At 50.3% G+C, this 21,120-nt stretch overlaps 1 protein-coding gene across 1 annotated transcript; it reads right to left on the bottom strand.

Moving 5' to 3' along the window:
• Positions 1-815: 815 nt before the first annotated feature.
• On the bottom strand, positions 816-15,783 carry SRL (sarcalumenin). Its single transcript, XM_040973734.1, has 7 exons — positions 15,778-15,783; positions 13,275-14,613; positions 11,297-11,398; positions 8,861-8,956; positions 4,056-4,172; positions 3,066-3,299; positions 816-1,627 (listed from the first exon to the last, which is right to left on the bottom strand). Exons 1-7 carry the CDS (start codon positions 15,781-15,783, stop codon positions 816-818), a joined length of 2,706 nt encoding a protein of 901 aa, XP_040829668.1.
• Positions 15,784-21,120: the final 5,337 nt, after the last annotated feature.

Raw genomic sequence — 21,120 nt, 5'->3', positions numbered from 1 at the left:
GATCTGAGATTTCCAGGACATGCATTAGACAAAGACACACTGCAAACCACTTAACCCTCTGAGCCCTTCTGCTACCCTCGATCCAGTAACCTCTGAGGAAAAAGTTACCTGAGTCCACCAACCACTTGCCCTCTGGCTGGAGCCAAAAGGGAGTGGACTCCTCCAAAGGGCTTAGACAGTGAAGTCAGAGAAAGCCCTGGGGGAGGCAGATCCTTACTCTAACCTGGAACCTTTGTCCTCATTTGGCACTTTGGTGCCACAAGTAACTCTCCTTGGGGAACTAGGAATAGGACCTGGGGGACAGGCTCAAAACCCAACTGGATTCAGACCCTCAAGACTGACCACTGTTCAAAGTCAGTGCTCAGGAGGGAGCTAAGGGCTGGGAACAAACAGAAGGCTGGGTGTGTGGAAGGAAGCCAACAAAGACCTGAGAATCGGCTATCAATCAGGTCTTTACTATCTGCCCAGTTACAGGGAAAGGAATTTCAGCTGCATTTAGCTTTTTGACCCTCAGTGATTTAGAAATGTCCACTAGAATTTAGCTGCTCTCTGTCCCTCCAAGATAGGACCCAGGACAAGCAAGGGGAGCAACAAGACAAGCACACTATTATTCACAGTTTCCACTCTCCTCCCCAAACCTCCCCCCAGACCCCCAAAACCCCATCACTGGCCTCAAGGAACTCCCACACCTCCAATGCACAATGACTCTCACAGTGTGGCTCAAAGGGTTAAAAAAAAAAAAAAAAAAAAAAGGACTTCTCAGACAGGACACAAGCTCATTCACCAACAGGAACCGAGAACAGCTACACCACAGCCTAGTGCTTCTTGTAGCGGTTCTTGGGGGTTTCGCCACACCCTGTTTTGTCACAGTTGAGAGCACCTGGATTCTTCCCAAGCCCCAGGCTCCCCAGGAGGCTGGGCAGCTCCTGAGTAATGGCCCGCTCAATCTTCTCCAGAAAGCAACCTCCCATGTAGGAGCACTGCTGGGAGAGGAGTTTGAAGCTGGAAATGGGATTGATACCAAAGAAGTCCTTATAGGCCTCGCGGTTGGGAAGGTCAAATTTGCTGACGTTGGTCTTTGCCAGGATAGTCTTGAAGATGTAGAATTTATCAGGATCTTCCACAATGTCCTTAAAGACTAGTTCTCCATCGCTGAAGAAGGTCATTTTGTCCTTGTAAGTCTGCAGGTAGCGGTCGACCAGGAGGGCGTGAATACGCACCCGGATGGCGTGCTGGCGGATGAAGGCAATCTTGTTCTCCAACCTGTTCTCGATCACCTGGTTCAGGTCTTCCAGGAGGGAGATCTCTTCTTTGAGAAACAGTTCACGATGAGTATTGGGCTTATAGTCCTGTGGCCAGAAGGAGCTGACGTAAACCCTCGGGGGCTCCGTGACGTTGATGAGAGGGGCCAAGCTCCAGAAGAGGGCTCCATAAACCCGCATAAGCATTTGCGTGGCCAGGTTGTCGGCCTTGTTCAGGATGATCCTTATCTGGGATTCACGCCCCTTCAGCTGGCGGAAGAGGGTCTCCAGCTCCAGGCCCACATCCAGCTTGGTGGGGTCAAAGACAACAAAGATAAGGTCGGCTCTGTCGATGAACCACTGGCACACATCGTTGAAGGGATAACCTTTGGGGGACAAAAGGGAAAAGTCAAGCTGAGCAGGCTTCACTCAGAGACCCTTACACCTCCTGTCAGAGTCAAACCACTCCCTGGGTGGGACAAAGTAATCACATCATTAAAGAATCAATTGCTGATCTCCTGCCTCTTGCCAACCTTTAATCAAAAAATTGCTTTAATCTGTAAGACTCCAGAGATGCAAAATACTTGTTCAAAATGGAGATTTTCCTCCTGTGTAAAAAATAAATAAATAAATACTCAAAGAGATCTGGGACAACAGCAACAATACTAAAGGTCAAAAATTAGGGAGTTGGAAGAACACAAAAGAGGAAAGAAAGAGGGGTGGGAAACTGGGAGTCTAGAGGCAGCACTTTGGAACAGCGAGTTAACAGCCAGCTCAGGACCAACTGCTGTACTTCCAATCCAGCTTGCTGCTGATGCTCCTGGGAAGGTGGCAGAGGATGGCCCAAGTGCTTAGACCCCTGTATGAGACCAGGATGGGGCTTTTGCCCAACCCAGCTCTGGCCATTGCAGCCAGCTGGGGAATGAACCAGTGGATGAAAGAGCTCTATCTCTCCCTCTCTGCAACTCTTTCATGTTAAATAAATTAATCTTAAAATAAAACTTCAAGGTAAAAAAGGGAGTGGGTTCCCATGTTGTGAAAAATGGAATAAGAACCAGTTTTCTGAGTATTAAATGTTCCTAAACTCTAGCTTTTTAGATACCAAATGACAAGAACAAGGGCCTAAATTGAAATAAATATTGCTATGATGCCAACCATTTAGGAAAGCACCCAACTGAAACTGCCAGTCACAGAGCAGAAGTTCATTGTATCTGAATTCTTTTAATTTCTTTTCCTCTTCTTATTTACAAGGTGAGAAGGAATACTTGTCATGAAAACACTGAATTTATTTTTTCATAACAACTGATGCCTAAAATTATTCAATTCATAATGGAGATATGATGAAGTTCACTCACTATTATAATGCAGTAATGATTAATGATTAACAATAATGGCTAATAATGATTAACAACAATTGTCATTAATAAAAATTGAGTCTAATTACAACCAAAATGGGATTATCACGAGGACCAGGCCATCTGGTCAAATATGGCTATATGTGCCACGCGCAGGACACAGACAACCTTGATCTTGGTAGCTTTCCATGGCCCATGTCAGAGCTTCCTGCCTTTCAGACCCAAAGTGGCCTCCCCTGCCACCTGCAGGCAAAAAGCAGGCCTGGTCAACCGCCAAGACAAACCCACTGTGGGAAGTGGGAAGGTGAGACACTTCAAACCTGGGGCACCACAGTGCAGGTAGAGGCCGCATGTCCTGGTCTTGGACAACATCAGTCATATTTTCTCTCCCTTGTCTGCCTGTTACTCAACATTAAAAATAGTTTCCTAATGCAGAGTTCAGGCTGTCCAGAGATGAGGGCTAAATTACCTCTTTCTTGCTGCTTGCGGTTCTCAATGATGCCTGGTGTGTCCACAAAAGTGACCCGCTCCAGAAGTTTGTGGGGAACCTCGATGCCGATGAGCTTCTCCAGGAAATTCTGGCCAAACTTCTCAAGGGGTGAGAAGGAGCGGGCACTATCTGCAGCCATGACAATGCCCTCTATGGTCTTCAACTTGGGCCCGTGCATGAGGACCGTGAACTCTGAGGTGGTGGGCTCGGCACCTGCTCATAGGTGAGAAGCATGGGAACATGGTGACTTCTAGGGACAGACCCACTGCAGCCAGTGTAGGTGAGCAGGGGTCTCAGTGAAGATTTTGCCAAAGAGGATATGTTTGCTTAAGCAGTTTATTACTAATTGTGGTCAAATGCATGGACACACAAAATTTGAGATTTCAGCCATTTTTTAGTGTACAATGGTTCTGGGGGATTAAATGTGTTCACTCTGTTGCATAGCCATCACTACTGTCCAGCCTCAGAACTTTTTCATCTTCCTGAAATGAGATTCTATCCTCAATAAATACAGCTCCCTAACTATCACCCCATCCCATTACCCCTCCCTCGCCACCACCCCAGCAGGCAAAGTTCCACTTTCTGTCTCCATAAATTTCCCATCTAGGTATCTCGTATGAGCAGAATACAGCCCTTGTTTTCTGCATCCGGCTTGTTTCACCCAGCTCGGTGACTTCAAGGCAGCGTGGGCCTGACATACCCTGATAGCCATGGCCCTTCCTTTCTAGGGCTGACACTTCATTACACAGGGGGGTCCAAATCTGGGTCAACTATCCCTCCACTGCTGGGCATTCAGGCTGTTTCTACTTTTTCTGACTGTTGTAAATAATGCCAGTTTCTTTTTACAACCACACTGAAGACATTTAGAAATACTTTCACTTTTCATAGCACTTTTATAAAATCCAAATACCAACAATCTCTCTCTTTCTCTCCCTCCCTCTCTCTGTCTCTCACACACACACACATTACCTGTATAGAGCTGGTAGCGTGTATCTTCCAACCCAAGGAGGTAGTTTATCATGGTGGATTTACCAACACTCCACGGTCCCAGGAATAGCACCATAGGCTTGGAAGTAATTTCCCCATCTGTAAGTAACAGGAATTAGAAACACAAGTGAACTAACTAACAAAGGGCTGTTCCTGTAGGAGGGCCACTGCTCTCTGAAGCATTCTGCATGTCCGGCCCTCGTCCAGTTAGGCAGATCAGACAGGTGTAGAGCACTCGGTGACACTTTTGCTACATGTTAAATGCAATTAATTGCTCCATTAAGAGAATGGATATGAGGCCAGGAGTTAAGATGCCACATGGGATCTGTATCCCGTATCTGTTTCCAGCTCCACCTATGATCCCAACTTCCTTCCGGTTGCACCCTGAAGAGCAGGAGGTGACAGCTCCATGGGTGGGTCCCTGCCACTGACAGGGGAGCAGGGGACTCCAATTCATTCACTGTCACGGGCATCTCGAAAATGAACCAGTAGATGGATGATTCATTCTCTCATCCTCTCTCTCTCTCTCTCTCTCTCTCTCTCTCTCTCTCTCTCCCTCTCTCCCTCCCTCCCTCTCTCCCTGTGTCCCTACCTCTTTCTCTGCCTTTCAAATAAACAATGAAAGTAAATAAACAAAAATTAATGCAACAAATGACAGAAGCAGTTATTTTGTCCTTTCTCACATCTGTGGCACAGCTGCTGGCACCAGGAGGATCTAGGTGAATTCACTGTGCAATGTTCCTGGCTCCTGGCTTCTACCTGGCCCAGCCCCAACTATTCTGGTCTTTTAGGGAATGAACCAAAGATGCAAGATCTTTTTATGTCTCTCTTCTCTTCCTGTGGCACTCTGATTAAAAAAAAATATATATATATATATATATATATATCTTCTTGGGCCCAGCGCCGTGGCCTAGCAGCTGAAGGCCTCACCTTGAATACGCCAGGATCCCATAAGGGCGCCGGTTCTTATCCCAGCAGCCCCACTTCCCATCCAGCTCCCTGCTGGTGGCCTGGGAAAGCAGTCGAGGATGGCTCAAAGCCTTGGGACCCTGCACCCGCGTGAGAGACCCCGGAGGAGCTCCCGGCTCCTGGCTTCAGATTGGCTCAGCACTAGCCACTGCGTTCACTTGGGGAGTGAATCATTGCACAGAAGATATTTCTCTCTATGTCTCCTCTTCTCTGTATATGTCTGACTTTGCAATAAAATAAATGTTTTAAAAAACAAAAAATTTATTAAAAATTAGCTTCTAGGGCCCAGCACAGTTTCCCAGTAGCTGAAAGTCCTCGTCTTGCATGCACCAGAATCTCATATGGCTGCCGGTTCATATCCTGGCTGCTCCACTTCTCTTCCAGCTCCCTGCTTGTGGCCTGAGAAAGCAGTTGAGAATGGCCCAGGGCCTTGAGACCCTGCACCCGAGTGAGACACCCAGAAGAAGCTTCTGGCTCCTGACTTCTGATTGGTTCAGTTCCAGTCATTGCAGCCACGTGGGGAGTGAACCAGTGGATGCAAGATCTTTCTTTCTGTCTCTCCTCCTCTGTAAATCTACCTTTCCAATAAATACAAACAAATATTTTTAAAAATTAGTTTCCAAAATCTGAGACAACTTTGTCAGTGTCCAAAACCACACAATTAAGCATCTTTGAGTTCCAGGGGCCAGTGTCCAGATTCAGTGTCCAGAGGCCATATAGGGAGAATACCCTGCAAGGTATTTCCAAAAGAAAAGCAGAACTGTCTGGTGCTTTCAAAGCCAGGGGTGCAGAGCGAGGGTAGGAGGCCTTCGACCTGGCTTGTGGTCAGTCTCACTGCTGGTTTACAGCCTCAGGTCCTCCCTTGACTGAAGCCCTGAGGACCAGCTGTGTCAAATAGAGCACTGGAGTCCCAGACCTCTTCATCACCCTGACCTAACAGCAGGCCCAAGGGCTGGCATTTGGTGCAGCAGCAGATTAAGGTCCTGCTTAGGACATGGACACTCCATTTCTGAGTGCCTGATTCAAGCCCAGTCACTCTGCCTCTGATCCAGCTTCCTGGCTGGATCAGGACTCCTGGCTTCAGCCTGGCCTGGTCCTGGCTGTTATGGACATATGGGGAAGATATGTGGAGGTGGGTGGAAGGATTCCTATTGCTCTTTCTTGCTCTGCATTTCACATGAAATGAAAATAAATAAATAGAATTTTAGAAAGAAAGTGTAGGCCCTATTCTTTTCCTGAATTTTTTTTTACCATTTTACTGTATTTAATGTCTTAATTCAAAAATCAGTAATATAAAAAAGTTTAGAGTGAAAAGTCTCCCTTCTCCGTCCCCAACCTGCCTTGAACCTAGCTAATGCTGCTAATTTCTGATATGCCACGTCAGACACTCACACACGTGCAAGCAGTACCCTTACTTGTCCACAGTGTCTGGTGTTTGACACGGCAAGGACGCAGTGTACCTCCTGTTGTGCACCTTCATTTTGATGCAATGGTTCTCTTCTTCTGGGGCTTTCTTTATATCCTAGAGGACTAAGCTGGTAACCCTTAATTGGTGAGCATATCTGTTTCACCTCAAAGGGCTGAACCTCTCCCACCTGTATGGCTGTCATCCAGAAAGGGAAAGGATGGCCGAGATGGTGGCAGGAGTTCCCCAGGAGATTTTAAAAATGGTTTTACATAGGCCAGGTGGCGTGAAGGAGGATGTGGGACCCACAAGCACCTAGACAAACTACCATCATGGCCTTTCCGGGTGGCTGCCACCCCGGCTTTCTACAGCAGGGGGCAGCGTGGGCATGTGCAGGCTAGGACATGGCACAGGGCGCTGGCGGGCGGCTGAGCGCACGCTCCAAGTGCACAAAGTCCAGTCCCGGAGCCAGGAAGCCCTGGGGTGGTCGATGGCCTGCTGGTGCTGTCAGGACAGTGGTTTCCCATTCGAGCCATGCCACTTGGCCTCAGCTGGGAGAGAAGGCAGGTGCCGGGGAAGGAACAGAGCCCTGGGGCGATCGAGAGGGGGAGAGGGGTACCTCCGCCACAGAGCCGGGATAGGACTGGCTGCGAGGAACAGTAGAGTACAGGCAGCCCCAGGACTGGGTTTCCCTTGGAGGAGAACCAGGAAGTCACGACCCTAATTCCAGCTCTGTGATCCTGTGGAAACCTGCGCTTCTCTGGGCACCATGTTCTTCTGTTATTGAGACAAGTGGAAGGAGGCTCCTAGATATTCATGGAAAACGCAAATTAGGGAGGAACTGGACATAGATGCTAACTTATCTGGCACCAAAATTAGCTTGTCTTCTGCTTTCATTTTCTTTTTTTTTTTAATTAAAAAAAATTTTTTTTATGGTAGCATTTTGTATAGGGATTCTCCCCTCTCTCTCCCCTTTCCCCCTCCCATTTTCCATTCCCACCATTTCCCAACCATATATATTTTTAAATATTTTATTACTTATTTTTATTAGAAAGTTAGATTTTACAGAAAGTAGGAGAAACAGAGAAAAAGATCTTCTGTCTGATGATTCAAGTACTGGTTCACAGAGTGTGGTGCATTTATTCAAAATAGGAGCAGGCAGCAATCAGCGGCCAAGAAGGGCTCTGTCCACACGTGGGTACAGATGCACGCGCTCAGCACACAAGGCATATGGACACACACGTACAGCCGTGCACGCGCAGATACACACATGCTCAGCACACACTCATGTGCACACACACAAGTTTGCCCAATCTGATCCCATCTTTCCTAGAAGAAGATACATTTCTGTATGTTCACACATGCACAGGAAAATCTGCAAGTGTTCACAGGAAACCACAACTGTGGGAACAGAAATAGAGAACTTGGAGAGCAAGAAAGGAATTTTTATTTTTCAACATATGAGATCATCAAAAATTCCACACTACCTCACTCCCTCTTTCTCCCTTTGCCTTTCAAATAAGTTAGCCTTTTCAAAAAATTCAACGGAGGAGCCAGCATTGTGGCAGCACAAACTAAGCTGTCTCCTGCAGCATCAGCAGCCTATACAGGTGCTGGTTCAAATTCCATCTGCTCTACTTCTGATCCAGGTGCCCAATGGTGTGGCTGGGAAAGCAGCAGAGGATGAACCAAGTCTCTGGACCCCTGCCACCCATGCAAAAGAAACCTGAAGCTCCTGGCTTTGGTCTGACCCAGCCTGGGTTGTTGTGGCTATCTGAGGATTGAAGCAGCTGACGGGATATCTCTGTCTCTCTGTTCTCCTTCTCTCTCTGTAACTCTGCCTTTTAAATAAGATAAATAAATCTCTTTTTTTTTAATTCCAAGAAAAATGTACATTGGAGGATAATTATGCAGGAATTTCAAAAACAAAACAGCATCAAAATAAGTTATCCTCCATGAACTTTTTGAAGTATCTTCATATACTGTTCTGCAATACTAGAAAATTTTGTGTGTGTGACAAGTGTATTTGTCTGTATTGTTTTAAAAACCAATTTTTAAGGGAGGCTATGCATCAAGTGTAACAGGAACGCAGGAGGACTCCAAGCCAATCAGGTGACATGGACCTCAGCCATCAGGGAGTAGGCCTGGTGGGCCCTTCAGCACAGGTGGATGGAAGCTGGGGTCATTGCCTTGAAGTCAGAACCTCTCTCTCTCTCTCTCTCTCTCACACACACACACACACACACCCCCCAGGCATGCAGAGGTGAACCGTACCCTACCAGACCCTTGAGGCAAGAGCACTCTTGTGTGAAGTTGTTTGGAAGCATGCAGCCCTGCACAGCTGTGTGGGCAGCAGCAGGCCGGGGGTGGAAGGCAGTGACTCTGAGACGGAGAGCCCCACCCAGGGCTGTACCTGTGATCTCATGCTGGCGCAGCTCGTGGTATTTGTAAGACTGCTCCAGGGGCTTGATAGACGAATGGTAGATTTTTCGGAGCCGCTGCAGTACCGCTGAGGACAGATGGGGCAGGGGAGAGTGTCAGGCAGGGTGTGCTCCAGGCAGTCCTTCTGCTGTAAAAGGGCCCCACCCCCTGGGCAGTTCCTCTGTTTCCCGGTGGATAGCTGGGGTGCTCAGATGCCCAGTAACTCTGCCACACGCCCGGAAGAAGCCAGTGCACAGGTGGACCCTCAAAACTACTTAAGACAACTAAGAGGCCCATGTCCCATACTGGAGCGCCAGAAGCCCCCGTCCCAGCTGTGGCTCCTGACTCCAGTTTCCTGCATGCAGCCCGGGAGATGGCAGGTGACACCTTAAGCACTTGCGTTCCCACCCAGGAGCCAGTCTCTGACTGTGTTCCTGAACACTGGGTTTGGTCCCACCATTTGAGGGCTTTTGGAGAATGAACCAGCCTGTGAGGGTTATCTGTCTCTCTTCCTTCCTTCCCTCTCCCTAACTTTCAAAGAAACAAATAAATGGATACAAAAGCCTCTTGACTTTTCTTTTTCTGTTTTAACCGACTCCTCCCTTCCTCCCGCCTCAGCAGTTTTTCTGAAAACTGGCTGATACCTGAAGATCCTTTGGAAGACAGGAATCCCACCTCTTTCTCTCTGCTGTCCACCCCTTCAGCCCAGGTGCCAGGGAACCAGAGGCCAGCAAGCCAGCAGGGTAGTAACCCCTGGCCTTGCCGCTCCATGGATCCGGATGCTCCTGAGATGAGCACAGTCCCAGAGCAAGGCTGGGAGCTAGACAGGCGTGAAGGGCAGCCTGCTGCTGTCTAGCTCGATGACCCAAGCAGTCACAGCCTTGCTCTGCACTCTTACTACCTCATCAGCTTCAACAAGTAAGGGCTTTAACATTTTAAAATAAAGGGCACAGCACAGTAGCCTATTAGCTAAAGTCCTTGTCTTGGATGCACCAGGATCCCATATGGGCGCCAGTTCTAGTCCCAGTGGCCCCACCTTCCATCCAGCTCCCTGCTTGTGGCCTGGGAAAGCAACTGAGGACAGCCCAAGGCCTTGGGACCCTGCACCCGTGTGGGAGACCCAAAGAAGTTCCTGGATCCTGGCTTTGGATCGGCATAGCATCGGCCGTTGCGCTCACTTAGGGAGTGAATCATTGGCAGAGGATCTTCTTCTCTGTCTCTCCTCCTCTCTGTATATCTGACTTTCTAACAAAAATAAATAAATCTTGGGGCCAGCACCATGATATAGTAAGTCAAGCCTCCACCTGCAGTGCCAGCATCCTATAAGGGTGCCAGTTTGGGACCCAATTGCTCCACTTCCAATCCTGCTCCCTACTAATATGCCTAGGAAAACAGTGAAAGATGACTCAAGTCCTTGGAACCCTACACCCATGTGTAAGAACCAGAAGAAACATAAGGTTCCTCACTTCAGACCAGACCAACTCCAGACATTAAAGCCATTTGGGGAGTGATACAACAGATAAAAGATTCTCTTGCTCTCTCTTTCTCCCTCTCCGTAAATCTGCCTTTCAAATAAAAATAAATAAATATTTAAAAATAAATGCATAAGTAGATCTTTTTTAAAAAAGAAAGGGTGGTTTTCCACTTGCTGGTTCAGGCCATATAGAAGCAACAGGAAGTCCCTAGAGAAAATCCCCCAGTGAGGAGATCAATGCTGACAGAAAAGCCCACAGCCAAGGGCATTTGCCTCAGATAGCTGCAGATCTCTATCCACATCACAGCAACTGTCACCTTCCTGTCTGCCTGCCACACTGAAGCAGTATATTTTACTAAATCTAACTCTGCTCACTCCTCTCTGTATTCCAATCTGGTAAATTTTTCCCATCTCTCATGACCAGACCTCAATTTGTCGCCTCCTGTGACACTCCCCAAATGGCCACAACAGTCAGGTGGAAGCCAGGAACCAGGAATGCCATTCTGGTTACCCATGTGTGCAGCAGGGGGCCAAGTACCTAGGCCATCTTCTAGTGCCTTCCCAGCTACCTCACCAGAAAACAGAATGGAAAACAGAGCAACCAGGACTCCACATGGAAAACACTGGCCCCAAAGGGGGTGCATTCTTACTAATCCCCCACTCCTGCCAGAGTGCACAGGTTAGTACATCCCACACCATACACCAGCATTAGCCTCCATGCCCTCACTGTCTCACTGGCTGGGACCACATTCCCCTCTCTGCACATATGGAACCCCCAACCTTGGTCTCTGCTCACAGAAACAACTCCACACAGTCCCCCAGGCACAGGAGCCCTCTTCCCTTGGGGTCCTTATCACCTCACAGCCTCCCCACCCACCACTGCAGCCTAGCTCTCAGTCACCTCTGGAGCTCTGCCTGGCCACCAGCCTAGCCCTGTCCTGCTCCTCTGGTTACCTGAGTAGTCATCAGTCGGCTTGTCCTCATTCAGCATCAGGGTCTTCTCGATGTGCGATCGATCCCTCATCGGGGCTTCCTCACTCACATCTTCTGTCTCTTCTGCGGAGAGAAGCAGACAACTGAGCACCAGGCCCCTCAGAAGACAGACTAGAACTGGGTCTGCAGCAGCAAGTGCTAAACTGAGTTCTGTCTTTAGGATGGAACAAGAAAACCTGTGATCCAGATGATTAAGCTAACAGGTACTTACTGGGAATCTACTAGGTACTGATGACCACACCAGGAAGGCAGTGGTATCCAAAACAGGCACAGAACAGCACTGGCCCTTAGGGAATTTTCCTAGAGCCCAGTGATCAGAAAGCCAAGAAAGTCTCTACCACAGTGTAACACACTCATGTGTCACTTGGCCTTGAGGATGCATCCTGAGAAATGTGGCATCAGACCATGTCAGCGTTTCTACAGAATCCTCAACAGTCTGGTTGGCTACACACCTGAGCTCCAAGTTCAGTCCACACTTCCAGCTGCTGTAGTGAACACCACAGGAACTTGACACAGTGCTCATTATTTACATCTCTACACAGCAGAGACACAGCAAAAATGTTAAGTGACAGGACTGCTCCAGCTCCACAACCATCTTACAGAACCACGCCACACTCCGGGGCATGTGGTCCATCAGGAAGCAAAACATCATTGTCCTCCGTGATGGTAACCATGCACAGCGAAGTCGCCATGGAAGCAGGCATTCCTAAAGAAATGTGCCTAGACAGACCTACCAGGGGACTGCAGAATTAGTCAGGTGGAGGGGAAATCGGGGTGCTGGGAAAGCCCCTGACAGGAAGCAATAGGGCAGATGGTAGTAGGGAGGAAGGGACCTGAGGGAGTCACGGGTTGGCATTGGCAATTCATTCCAAGGTAAGGGTGGCCATCAGTGGGCATTTCTCAAGATCACATCAGCTGGGTGCAGACAGGAGGAGGAAGCACAGTGGGGCCACCTGTTCTCCCAATCATGAAAACAAAAATATCCAAGCCTGCTGCCCTTCAGGAAAGGAGATGCTCACATCTAAGACCATGGCTGTTTCTCCCCAGGCTTCCTGCACAGAATCCTAAGAGATCAGAAAGATGGACCTAGGCCTACAGTGCAAAGCAGGCAGGCTGCCAGGGGATGAAGATTCAATATGCCTTGGGCAGGCCAGACCCAAGCAGTCCCTGACCCAGAATACAGAAGGCAGAAAATGAGGAGGAACTTGAAGACGGAAGCCCCAGCCTTCCCTTTCTGGAAGGTACAAGAACCTGACCAATGATATGTAAATCAAACTCTGCAGGGAAATGTGGTTGGAAAGCAAACTGGGAAAGTGAAGCCTGGGCCTTAACCCACGTTCACAGCCCACCTTCTGGTTGGCTGCAGCAACTGGGCTTCTGGGGCCTGCAGGGTCCTGATCACCCCAGGATTAGATGGATCTCAGATGTTGCCCAATGGCTGTGGCCCCATTCTCCCCCACTCTTTTCCTGTCCCCAGCCTTTTAAGGGTGGCTGCCACTGCTTCAGATAGGCATTTGAAGGACTTAGTCCATCTGAGTTCTTCCATCAAAACACGGCTCCTAGTGCCAGTTCTCCATGCTGACCTATGGCTGCATTTTCAAGCGGATGCCAAGGTATCAGCCCAAAAAGTTGTCACCTGCATGGTTTGCTCCACTAACTCCCTGCATGTCAATGTACCAGCTGGCCTCAGGACCTCAAACCTGGCACTAGTGTCCTTGCTCCTCTGTCCTCTATCCTTAAGGTCTGGATCCCTCTGTGACCCCTATACTCAGTCCCTCCAAAATGAAAGGTGCCTCCAAGAACTGGTACCCTGGATAGGGCCCCTATCTAGCCAACCCGGGACTAACCCGGGCTCTCCTTCCCCACTCTGCCCCTTCCTGTCCCATTTCACGCATAGCTGCCCGAGGTTCCTGGGTGGCTTTAACAAATTCATCCCTACCCTGGGGGGCAGTTAGGGAACTCCCTGAGCCCTCATGTCCCTCTCCAGGTTCCTTTGGCTCAGTGTCCTTGCTGCCTGCAGGCCTGGAATTCAAGTCCTCCATGCCAGGCTGACCCTCTCCCCCGGCAAGGCTTGCAGTTCCTCCTGCTTCCAAGGGCTCCCGAGCCTCCTCAGAGGCAGCCCCTGCTTCTTCTGAGCTGGCTCCATCACCGCTGTCTTCTCCAGAATCTTCCTCACTTTCACCTTCCTCATCACCCTCTTCTTCAGAGGAGGCCTCCTCTTCCTCCTCCTCCTTGGGCATCACTGGTGCCTGGCTCTCAGCAGGGTGGTCCCCCTCCATGCTCCTTGCCTCGGAGCTCTGGGTGCCCACAGACGTAGTGCTGGCCTCCGCAGCGGGGCCAGTCTCCTGGCTGGGATGGCGCTTCTCATGGTCCTCAGCCCCCTGCCTGACTTCTGCATGCACGTCAGCCTCTGAAATTTCTTCCACAGACACAACATTGGCAGCTCCATCTGGTTCTGTGGGCCCCTGGCCATGCCCAGGGACGCCATCACCTTCTGTATCCAAGGTGTGGACCTGCTGCCGGTCCTCAGCCTCCTGCCTGGCTTCTGTGTCCACATCCGCCTCCAGCCCTTCTTCCACAGCATGGGGGGCTCCATCTAACCTGGCGTGGCCTTTGTCTTCTATCTCCAGTGTGTGGCTCTCCTGGTCCTCTGAGGCAGGGGAGGCTGTGGTGGCTTCAGACTCTGCCGTCTCTGCAGCTGCTCCTTGCTCCGGGTTGTCCCCTAGGATCCCTTCAGCTTCCTCAGGAACCTTGCCACTCCCAGCCTGGCTTTTTATTTCCCCGCTGGCAGCTCCCTGCAAGCAGGGCTCCTGCCCAGTCACTTCCTCTCCTGGTCCCTCTCCCGAACTGAGCTCTGGCCTCTCCTCTTGCAAGGACCCTTTATCCCTTCCTGCAGGAAGGGTGCTCGCTGCTGCTGGGCCCTGCTCTTCCCCAGGCCCCGCGGCATCCCCAGATGGAGCTGACTCAGTGGCTGAGGCATTGGGGAGGCTGGCTTCGGACTCGGAGCCCGGGCCGGTGGCAGCTGGAGGGGCCCCAGCGGCGGTGGTCCACTCCGCACTCTTGGCCGCCCTGCTGTCTGGGTAGTGAAGGAGCAGGGTCTCATCTCCTGGGGCCGCGTCTGCATACAGGGCCCTTTCTTTCTCCTCTAGACTTGCGTCTCCAGCAGAGAAATGATTCTCCAACAAATTGCCAACATCTTCTGTACCACCCGAAGCAGGGACTTGCAGTTCTAAATGATTAGAATATGATTGGTCAGTTTCACAGGGCTGGCACTGGCTCTGTGTCTCAAAAAAGTCTCACGTCAACCTAGGCCCCCTCCTGTGGGAGAGCTGTGTGGGCTTGGCATGGAGCATGACGCCCACCTCCCCAGGGTTTCCATGACAACCCTGTGTTTAGCGAGCACAGCAGGTGTTATCCTGCCTCCCTCCCAAGTGGTGGAAACTGTGGACAGACTTGCTGTCCATCATGAAGGAAGCTGGTAGTCACACTGACCTGAGAATCTGAAAATTCTGACCTGACCTCAGACTTCCTGCCTAGGTCCTGATCACTGTATGTAGGTGGAAACTTGGACGAAACCTTCCAGGCCTTTCTCAACCTTGCTGATGGGCACGTGCAGCCCAGCTCACCAGGAGATCCATCCAAGAGAGGACTTCATGACTCTCATTAAGCAGGGTGCTTTTTATACAGCTCTCAGCAAAGGAGTGAAAACAGGTGTCTACAGGCCAGATAATCTCATGTTACAAGGCAAAGTACTTAGGGGATTACATGTGGCTCTCATCCTTATTAAGTCACACATCCAACTCTGTCCCCTTAAGGGCAGGCATTTGCTGGCCTGGCTGTGTTAGAGGGACCAGCCTGTGCAGGAGATAGCCAAAACTGGCAGAGCCTGGGCTTCCCGATGGCCTCAGCCAACCCCTTCTAGGGGATTCCCTTCTAAGGGCTGTAGCGTCACCTAGAGAGCACAGGCAGGGCACAGGAAGAGCAAAGCAGGAGAGCAGAGCAGGGCCTGGTCTGCGCCAGAGACCTCTGCCAAGGGTCAAGTTTAGAACTGTGGGAGCAGCAAAAGGAGAGGGTGGCAGGGGTTGAAAGCTGGGCTCTGTTTGAGGAGGAGGCAGCTGGGAATGAGTGGACCAAGGCTGCCCTGTTGTGGGGAAAGGAGACTAAGACAAGTACAGTCTCCTCGTTTGACTGCTTCTCAAACCACACCTGGGCTCCCATCTCTGCCTCCTAAAACAAAGCCTCAGATTACCCCCCAGGTGTTCCCAGGGAGCTGGGTCAGCCAATAGGAATTAGGAGAGAGTATTTCCTCGTTGGACCCCAAAGACAGCCAACCTCCTGTCAAAATCTGAAGGAAGGGAAACTGTGAAGCCTTTTACCGCCGGAGAGCCTGTGTGCTGTGGAAACCTCCTCCCGGCACTATCATACACTTGAGTGCATCTCACCACCATGTTGTCAAGGCTGAATTACTGAAAGTCTTTGATCTGCCCCGAGACACATGGCCACGGGTGCACCCAGAGCCATCAGCTCCAGCGGCCAGGCTTTCTACACCATATGCTTGGGGAACCTGACTGTAACCTTCCCTGCCTGCGTGTGCCTTCCCTCTAGAATGCTCTGGGCTGCTCCTGACCCCTTACAGATTTTTCAGGAATCAGTTCCTAAATTTGTGTTCCCACTACCTGGGACACACAGAAAAAAGAGAGATACACGGTTAAATTTGGGTACCAATAAAATTCCTGATCCCTCAGTTGGAGGCAGCATGGGGAGCTAAACATGACCCATTTAAGTTTTCTTTCACTACCACCTAAATATCTTCCTGTAAGTCTTTCATCTCCAACACCAGAGAAGTCTCTGGCAGCAAGTTGACTTAACCTAAAGAGACTGACAGCCTGTGAAGTCAGTTCACAGACATGCTCAGTGTCCCAGGTAAAGCAGCTATACTTCATATGTACAGTGTGATCTTCATCTTCAACTGAATGTGTGGATTTACTCTGAGATGCTTCTGGAAGGCAAACTTTACTCAAGTACTATGCCCACTTCACAGATGAGAAGACAACACTCAGAGGCACTGGGTGTCTCAGCCCACGGCACAGCAATAGCAGTAACTGACTAAGGCCATCGGACTTCAAAGCTGCAAAGGAAATGGCCTGACCTCTGAACTGGGCTCCACACCCAGTGAGGACTCAAAGCATGAGTGAGACAGCAACATTCCCTGAGAGCCCAAACGAGTGCTGATGCCCAGCCCCAGGCCACACACACAGATCAGAATATGCATTTAACAAAAGGCCCAGTCGGGGAGATGCTGGTCTCCCCTGCACCTCCCTCCTCAGTGGTTTTGATTTAAATACTCTTGCAGGGGTGGGGGACCTACAGCTCACACACAGGCCATGGAAGGACCCCAAAATAATTTGGTCTTGCTCTGCCAAGGCAAATGTAGGACTTGAAATTCAACAAATCCCTAGCAGATCGATTTTTAAGTTGATAATGTTATATGGCCCAGGAATGGTGTTATTAATATTAAAATGATCCATGGCAGGGAAAAACGTCCTAAACCCTGGACACTCCCAGCATGAGGATTCAAGCGACCCTAACAGACAATTCTAAAGCTCAAAGGTAATCCTAACGTGAAAGGCTATAACAGTGTGACTACTAAATGGAATAACCCTGACCTCAAGCCCCTCCTCCCGGAAGGTGCCCATTAGAATCTCCCAGAGCCTGGCATCTCCCCTGGGAACACAAGTGGCTGAGGCTCCTCCAGGGAATCCAGCACTTTTCAGACTCCCACTGCCCTCTGATCATGTGATGATGATGATAATGGTAATGTTGATGACCGTGGTAATGGTGGTGGTGGTGCTGATACGGAGCTCAACAAACTCTAGATATGACCCTCTGTAGGATTTTCAATATTCTCCACAGACCACCATACCCCAGCAGGGACACGAGGGCCACAAAGCCCCAGTGGGGGATGAGAACTCCAAACAGGGGAGGTGTGCCATGGCCCTCACACTGCTGGTTGGGAAGCCCAGCCCTGCATGTGGTTTAGCACGCTTACATCCACATCGTTCACTCCCAGGTTATCACAACTGAGTGCCAAGCTGTCCCTGACCCGTTAAATAATCTGGAGTGAAAAAGACTGAGGGTGGTAGCTTCATGCCCTTTGATCTTCCTTCCCATTTTAAAAATAGCTTCCCTGACACAGCCCACCAATGAAACAAGTTGTCCCTCTGAGCCCCCAGAACTGAATCCCAAGGAAGCAGCTGTCCCATAGGGCCTCACACTCCTCTGGGTGGGCACAGTTAGAGGCTCAAGAGCCTGCAAGGACATTCAGCAAAGCTGGTTCAGTGCCTCTTCCTCTCCCCCAACCACACACACAACCTCCTGTGGCTTCTTGCAGAAGTCCCTACTGGTACCTGGAACAGGGGGTACAGTGAGGGCTCAGAGGACCCCAAGCACACTGGATGTGTTGAAGAAGCCTCGGTCAAGAACATGCAGTACCACACACATGTGCTGTGGCCAAAGCTGCCATCCTGGCCCAGGCAGATCTGGGCGCTGACGTCAGGACACACAAATAGCAGACCCACAGCTCCACCCCAACACAGAAGGCTAAGTGTCTCACTCACCCCAAATGGGGACAGGACAAGCCTGTCCTGCTTCTCTCTCAGCACCCCTTCAACCATCAGCCTTTCCTGGACAAACCTCCTGTCAGTTGTCCCAACAGCCCCACAGCCTCAGCCATGGCCCCAGGCTTAGTTCTTCACCCAACTCCACCTCCAACCTAACATTTCTGCCCCTCCTTCGGCTCCTAACTGGTCTAAAACACTTTCACATAAACTCACAATATAGGGGCTGCCAAGGGCCCTGGTGAGCCAACTGTAAAGGAGCAAGCTCTGGCCAAGAGTCCTAGAAATGTCCCTCCAGCCAGGGTCAGGCAGGGACAGAATCCACACCTGTGGTCCTCAGCCTAGAAGCCCTTCTGCTCCCAAGCACATGTAAGTCAAATGGTTGACCATTTTCTACACATAGTTTGTGCAAATGAGTCATCAATGACCAAATCCCAGAAGAAAAAACTTTTTCTGCTTCTACACCTGGTCCCTTGTGTTGCAGGGAGTTGGGAACCCCAGGCCTGACATGTGGCAGATCCCTGTTCTTCCTGTCGCCCTTCCTCAACCTGGCTGGGGCTTCCCAGAAGCTATCCAGGGCGGCTGGGAGCTCCTCAGGGCTGACCTTCCTTCTCTGATTCTGGCTGTGAGTCAGCTGCTTCTCCTGGTGTCTGTTTTCTCTGATCCTTACTCTCAGAGCAAATGTTCACCCCTCAGAGTCCTTCGTACTGACACTTCCTGGGTGAAGCCCTCGGAGGACTCAACAGGGGGACAATGCCCTTCCAGACTCAGAAGGGAAGTGTTTGCCAGGGAAGGGGTGTCTGTGTCCTCTCGCCACCTGAGACATTCCCTGCAACCCCATGACTTCCACCCCCAGGCCTAGGTGACCGCTGGCTTTCAAGCCAGGCTCCTGAAGTCAAAGCTAACCTCAGTAGGACAGCCTGCACCTGGCCGGCACCCACCCCAAAAACGACCTGCACAGGAGCCAGAATACACTGGATGACAGAGGGAGCATCAAAGGGAACCTTTAAGACAATCAGTTTGATTTCATTCATGCATGGGGCCCTTGATCACAAGGTAACAGCCAGAAGCAGACCTGCAGCCACAGGTTCACTGACACTGAGTGTTTCCACAGCCCAGCCCTCCAGCACTCTGATACCACATGGCATCTGCAACCCCACCCCCAGGCTCACTGGGTCAATGAGTAGGGTTATGTCTGTCTGCCTTAGAATAGCAACTTCTCAATCAACCCTCCTCCACCTCCTTCCACAGAAAAATCTAGTGTCTTCATGTCAAAATGGTATCCCACACATTTTCCTACAGATGGCAGGACTATATTCCTTTTTCTAGCTGTATAATATTCCATTGTGTACCCTTTCTGTGTGTATACCTATTCTTTATCTATTCATCACTTGATATACATTTTTATAGATTCCAAAGTTAAAAAATAACTTTTCAAGTGTTTAAGGATATGGGTATGCTAATTAACCTAACTCAGTCTCTGCATATTGGATACATGCTGTTGAGTTACCACAATGTATTTCACAAACATGCACAATGAAAATAAAAAGGTTAAATCTTCAACACAATTTTTCTATCCTGAAAAGTCCAGAGAATTGGCAGAATATCTTCCTTCCCCTCCATTCTCAATTGCTGGGAACTCCTGGTTTGGTTGGAAGACTCAGAAATACACTGCTGTATGCCCCAGTACCACGGTGTCCACGCGTGTGCTTCACTGAGGACCACAGTATCCACATGTATGTGTCACTGAGGTGTGCACACATGCGTGTCGCTGAGGACCACAGTGTCCACACATCCATATCACTGAGGACCATAGTGTCCACATGTACGTGTCACTGAGGTATGCACACGTGTGGGGAGCTCCTTCGGCCTGGGCTCCTCCCTGCCACCAGCCAGAGCAGCTGGGGTAGGGTTGCAGGCACCCTGGGGTCGCCCTGCTCTGCTCATGTGGTTCCAGCTGGTCTGGGAACAGGAACAGGTCTGAGCTGACAAGATTCTTAAGTTAAGAGCTTGCCCTGGGCCCAGCATGGTGGCCTAGCAGCTAAAGTCCTCACCTTGAAATCACCCAGATCCCATATGGACGCCAGTTCTAATCCCGGCTGCTCCACTTCCCATCCAGCTCTCTGCTTATGGCCTGGGAAAGCAGTCAAGGACAGCCCAAAGCCTTGGAACCCTGCACCCACGTGGGAGACCTGGAAGAAGTTCCTGGCTCCTGGCTTCGGATTGCCACAGCACCAGCCATTGAAGTCATTGGGGAGTGAATCATCATACGGAAGATTTTCGTCTCTGTCTCTCCTCCTCTCTCTAAATCTGATTTTCCAATAAAAAATAAATAAATCTTAAAAAAAAAAAAAAAAGAGCTTGCCCTGCTGAGCCCAGAATAAACCCTTGCAGCCACTGATTCCGTAAGGGGGAGCCCTAACTAAGCTGGAAGCACTGGGGCTACAAGTCTCCCTCTCCCCATGCACCCCCTGTACTCCACCCCACACAAATACATGTGCACAGGACAAGTAAACAGACCCTTCATCAAGGCTACTACGGAGAATGGGTGAAAGGCCTTTCCAGACGTGAGAACAAGTAAGGGCCCTTCAGGACACTCTGAGACAGCCACACAATTGGAGAGAGGCCACCAGCAGTGCCGTTGGCCTCCTCAGCCTCACAGTAAGCCAGCAGGGGACCAGGAGACAACGGGCCCTTGAGAAACAACTGGGGCCTGAGCCAGACAGGAGTCCTGGCCCCCTTGAGTGGCACTTCGCTGGAGTGAAATCAGAGCTAATGTTTCTGTGGTGTGGAGAAGCCTCTACAGGGGCCTGTGCAGCCACCTGCAGCCCCTCCTCTGCCGATGCCTGGAGCTCTGCCTCCTTGGCTGCTCCCATCCCAGAGAAGCCACCCAGTTCCACAGTGGCTTCGAGTCGGGTAAGGAGGAAGGTCAAGCCAAGGGCAGAGCATTTGGGCCCCTGGCCCAGGGCCCTTCAGGGAAAGCTGCTGTCCAGGCAGCAGGAGGCCAGATTTTCCACCTCCTTTCCCAGCAGGCAGCACCACGCCCAAGACAGATGGGCTCCATTTTCAGGTCTTTACATGTGTGGCCCTATGTGTCCTGTGACTTCATCCTTAAGGTTCTTTTCACTTCTGAAACTGGAGAGAAACCTAGAAATTAACTAGTCCAAC

Source organism: Ochotona curzoniae, unplaced genomic scaffold (genome assembly GCF_017591425.1).
Source record: "Ochotona curzoniae isolate NIBS_2020 unplaced genomic scaffold, NIBS_Ocur_1.0 contig_2321, whole genome shotgun sequence".
Lineage (NCBI taxonomy): Eukaryota > Metazoa > Chordata > Mammalia > Lagomorpha > Ochotonidae > Ochotona > Ochotona curzoniae.
Note: the sequence above shows the minus strand (reverse complement) of the source record. Positions and strands in the feature narration are given on the sequence as shown.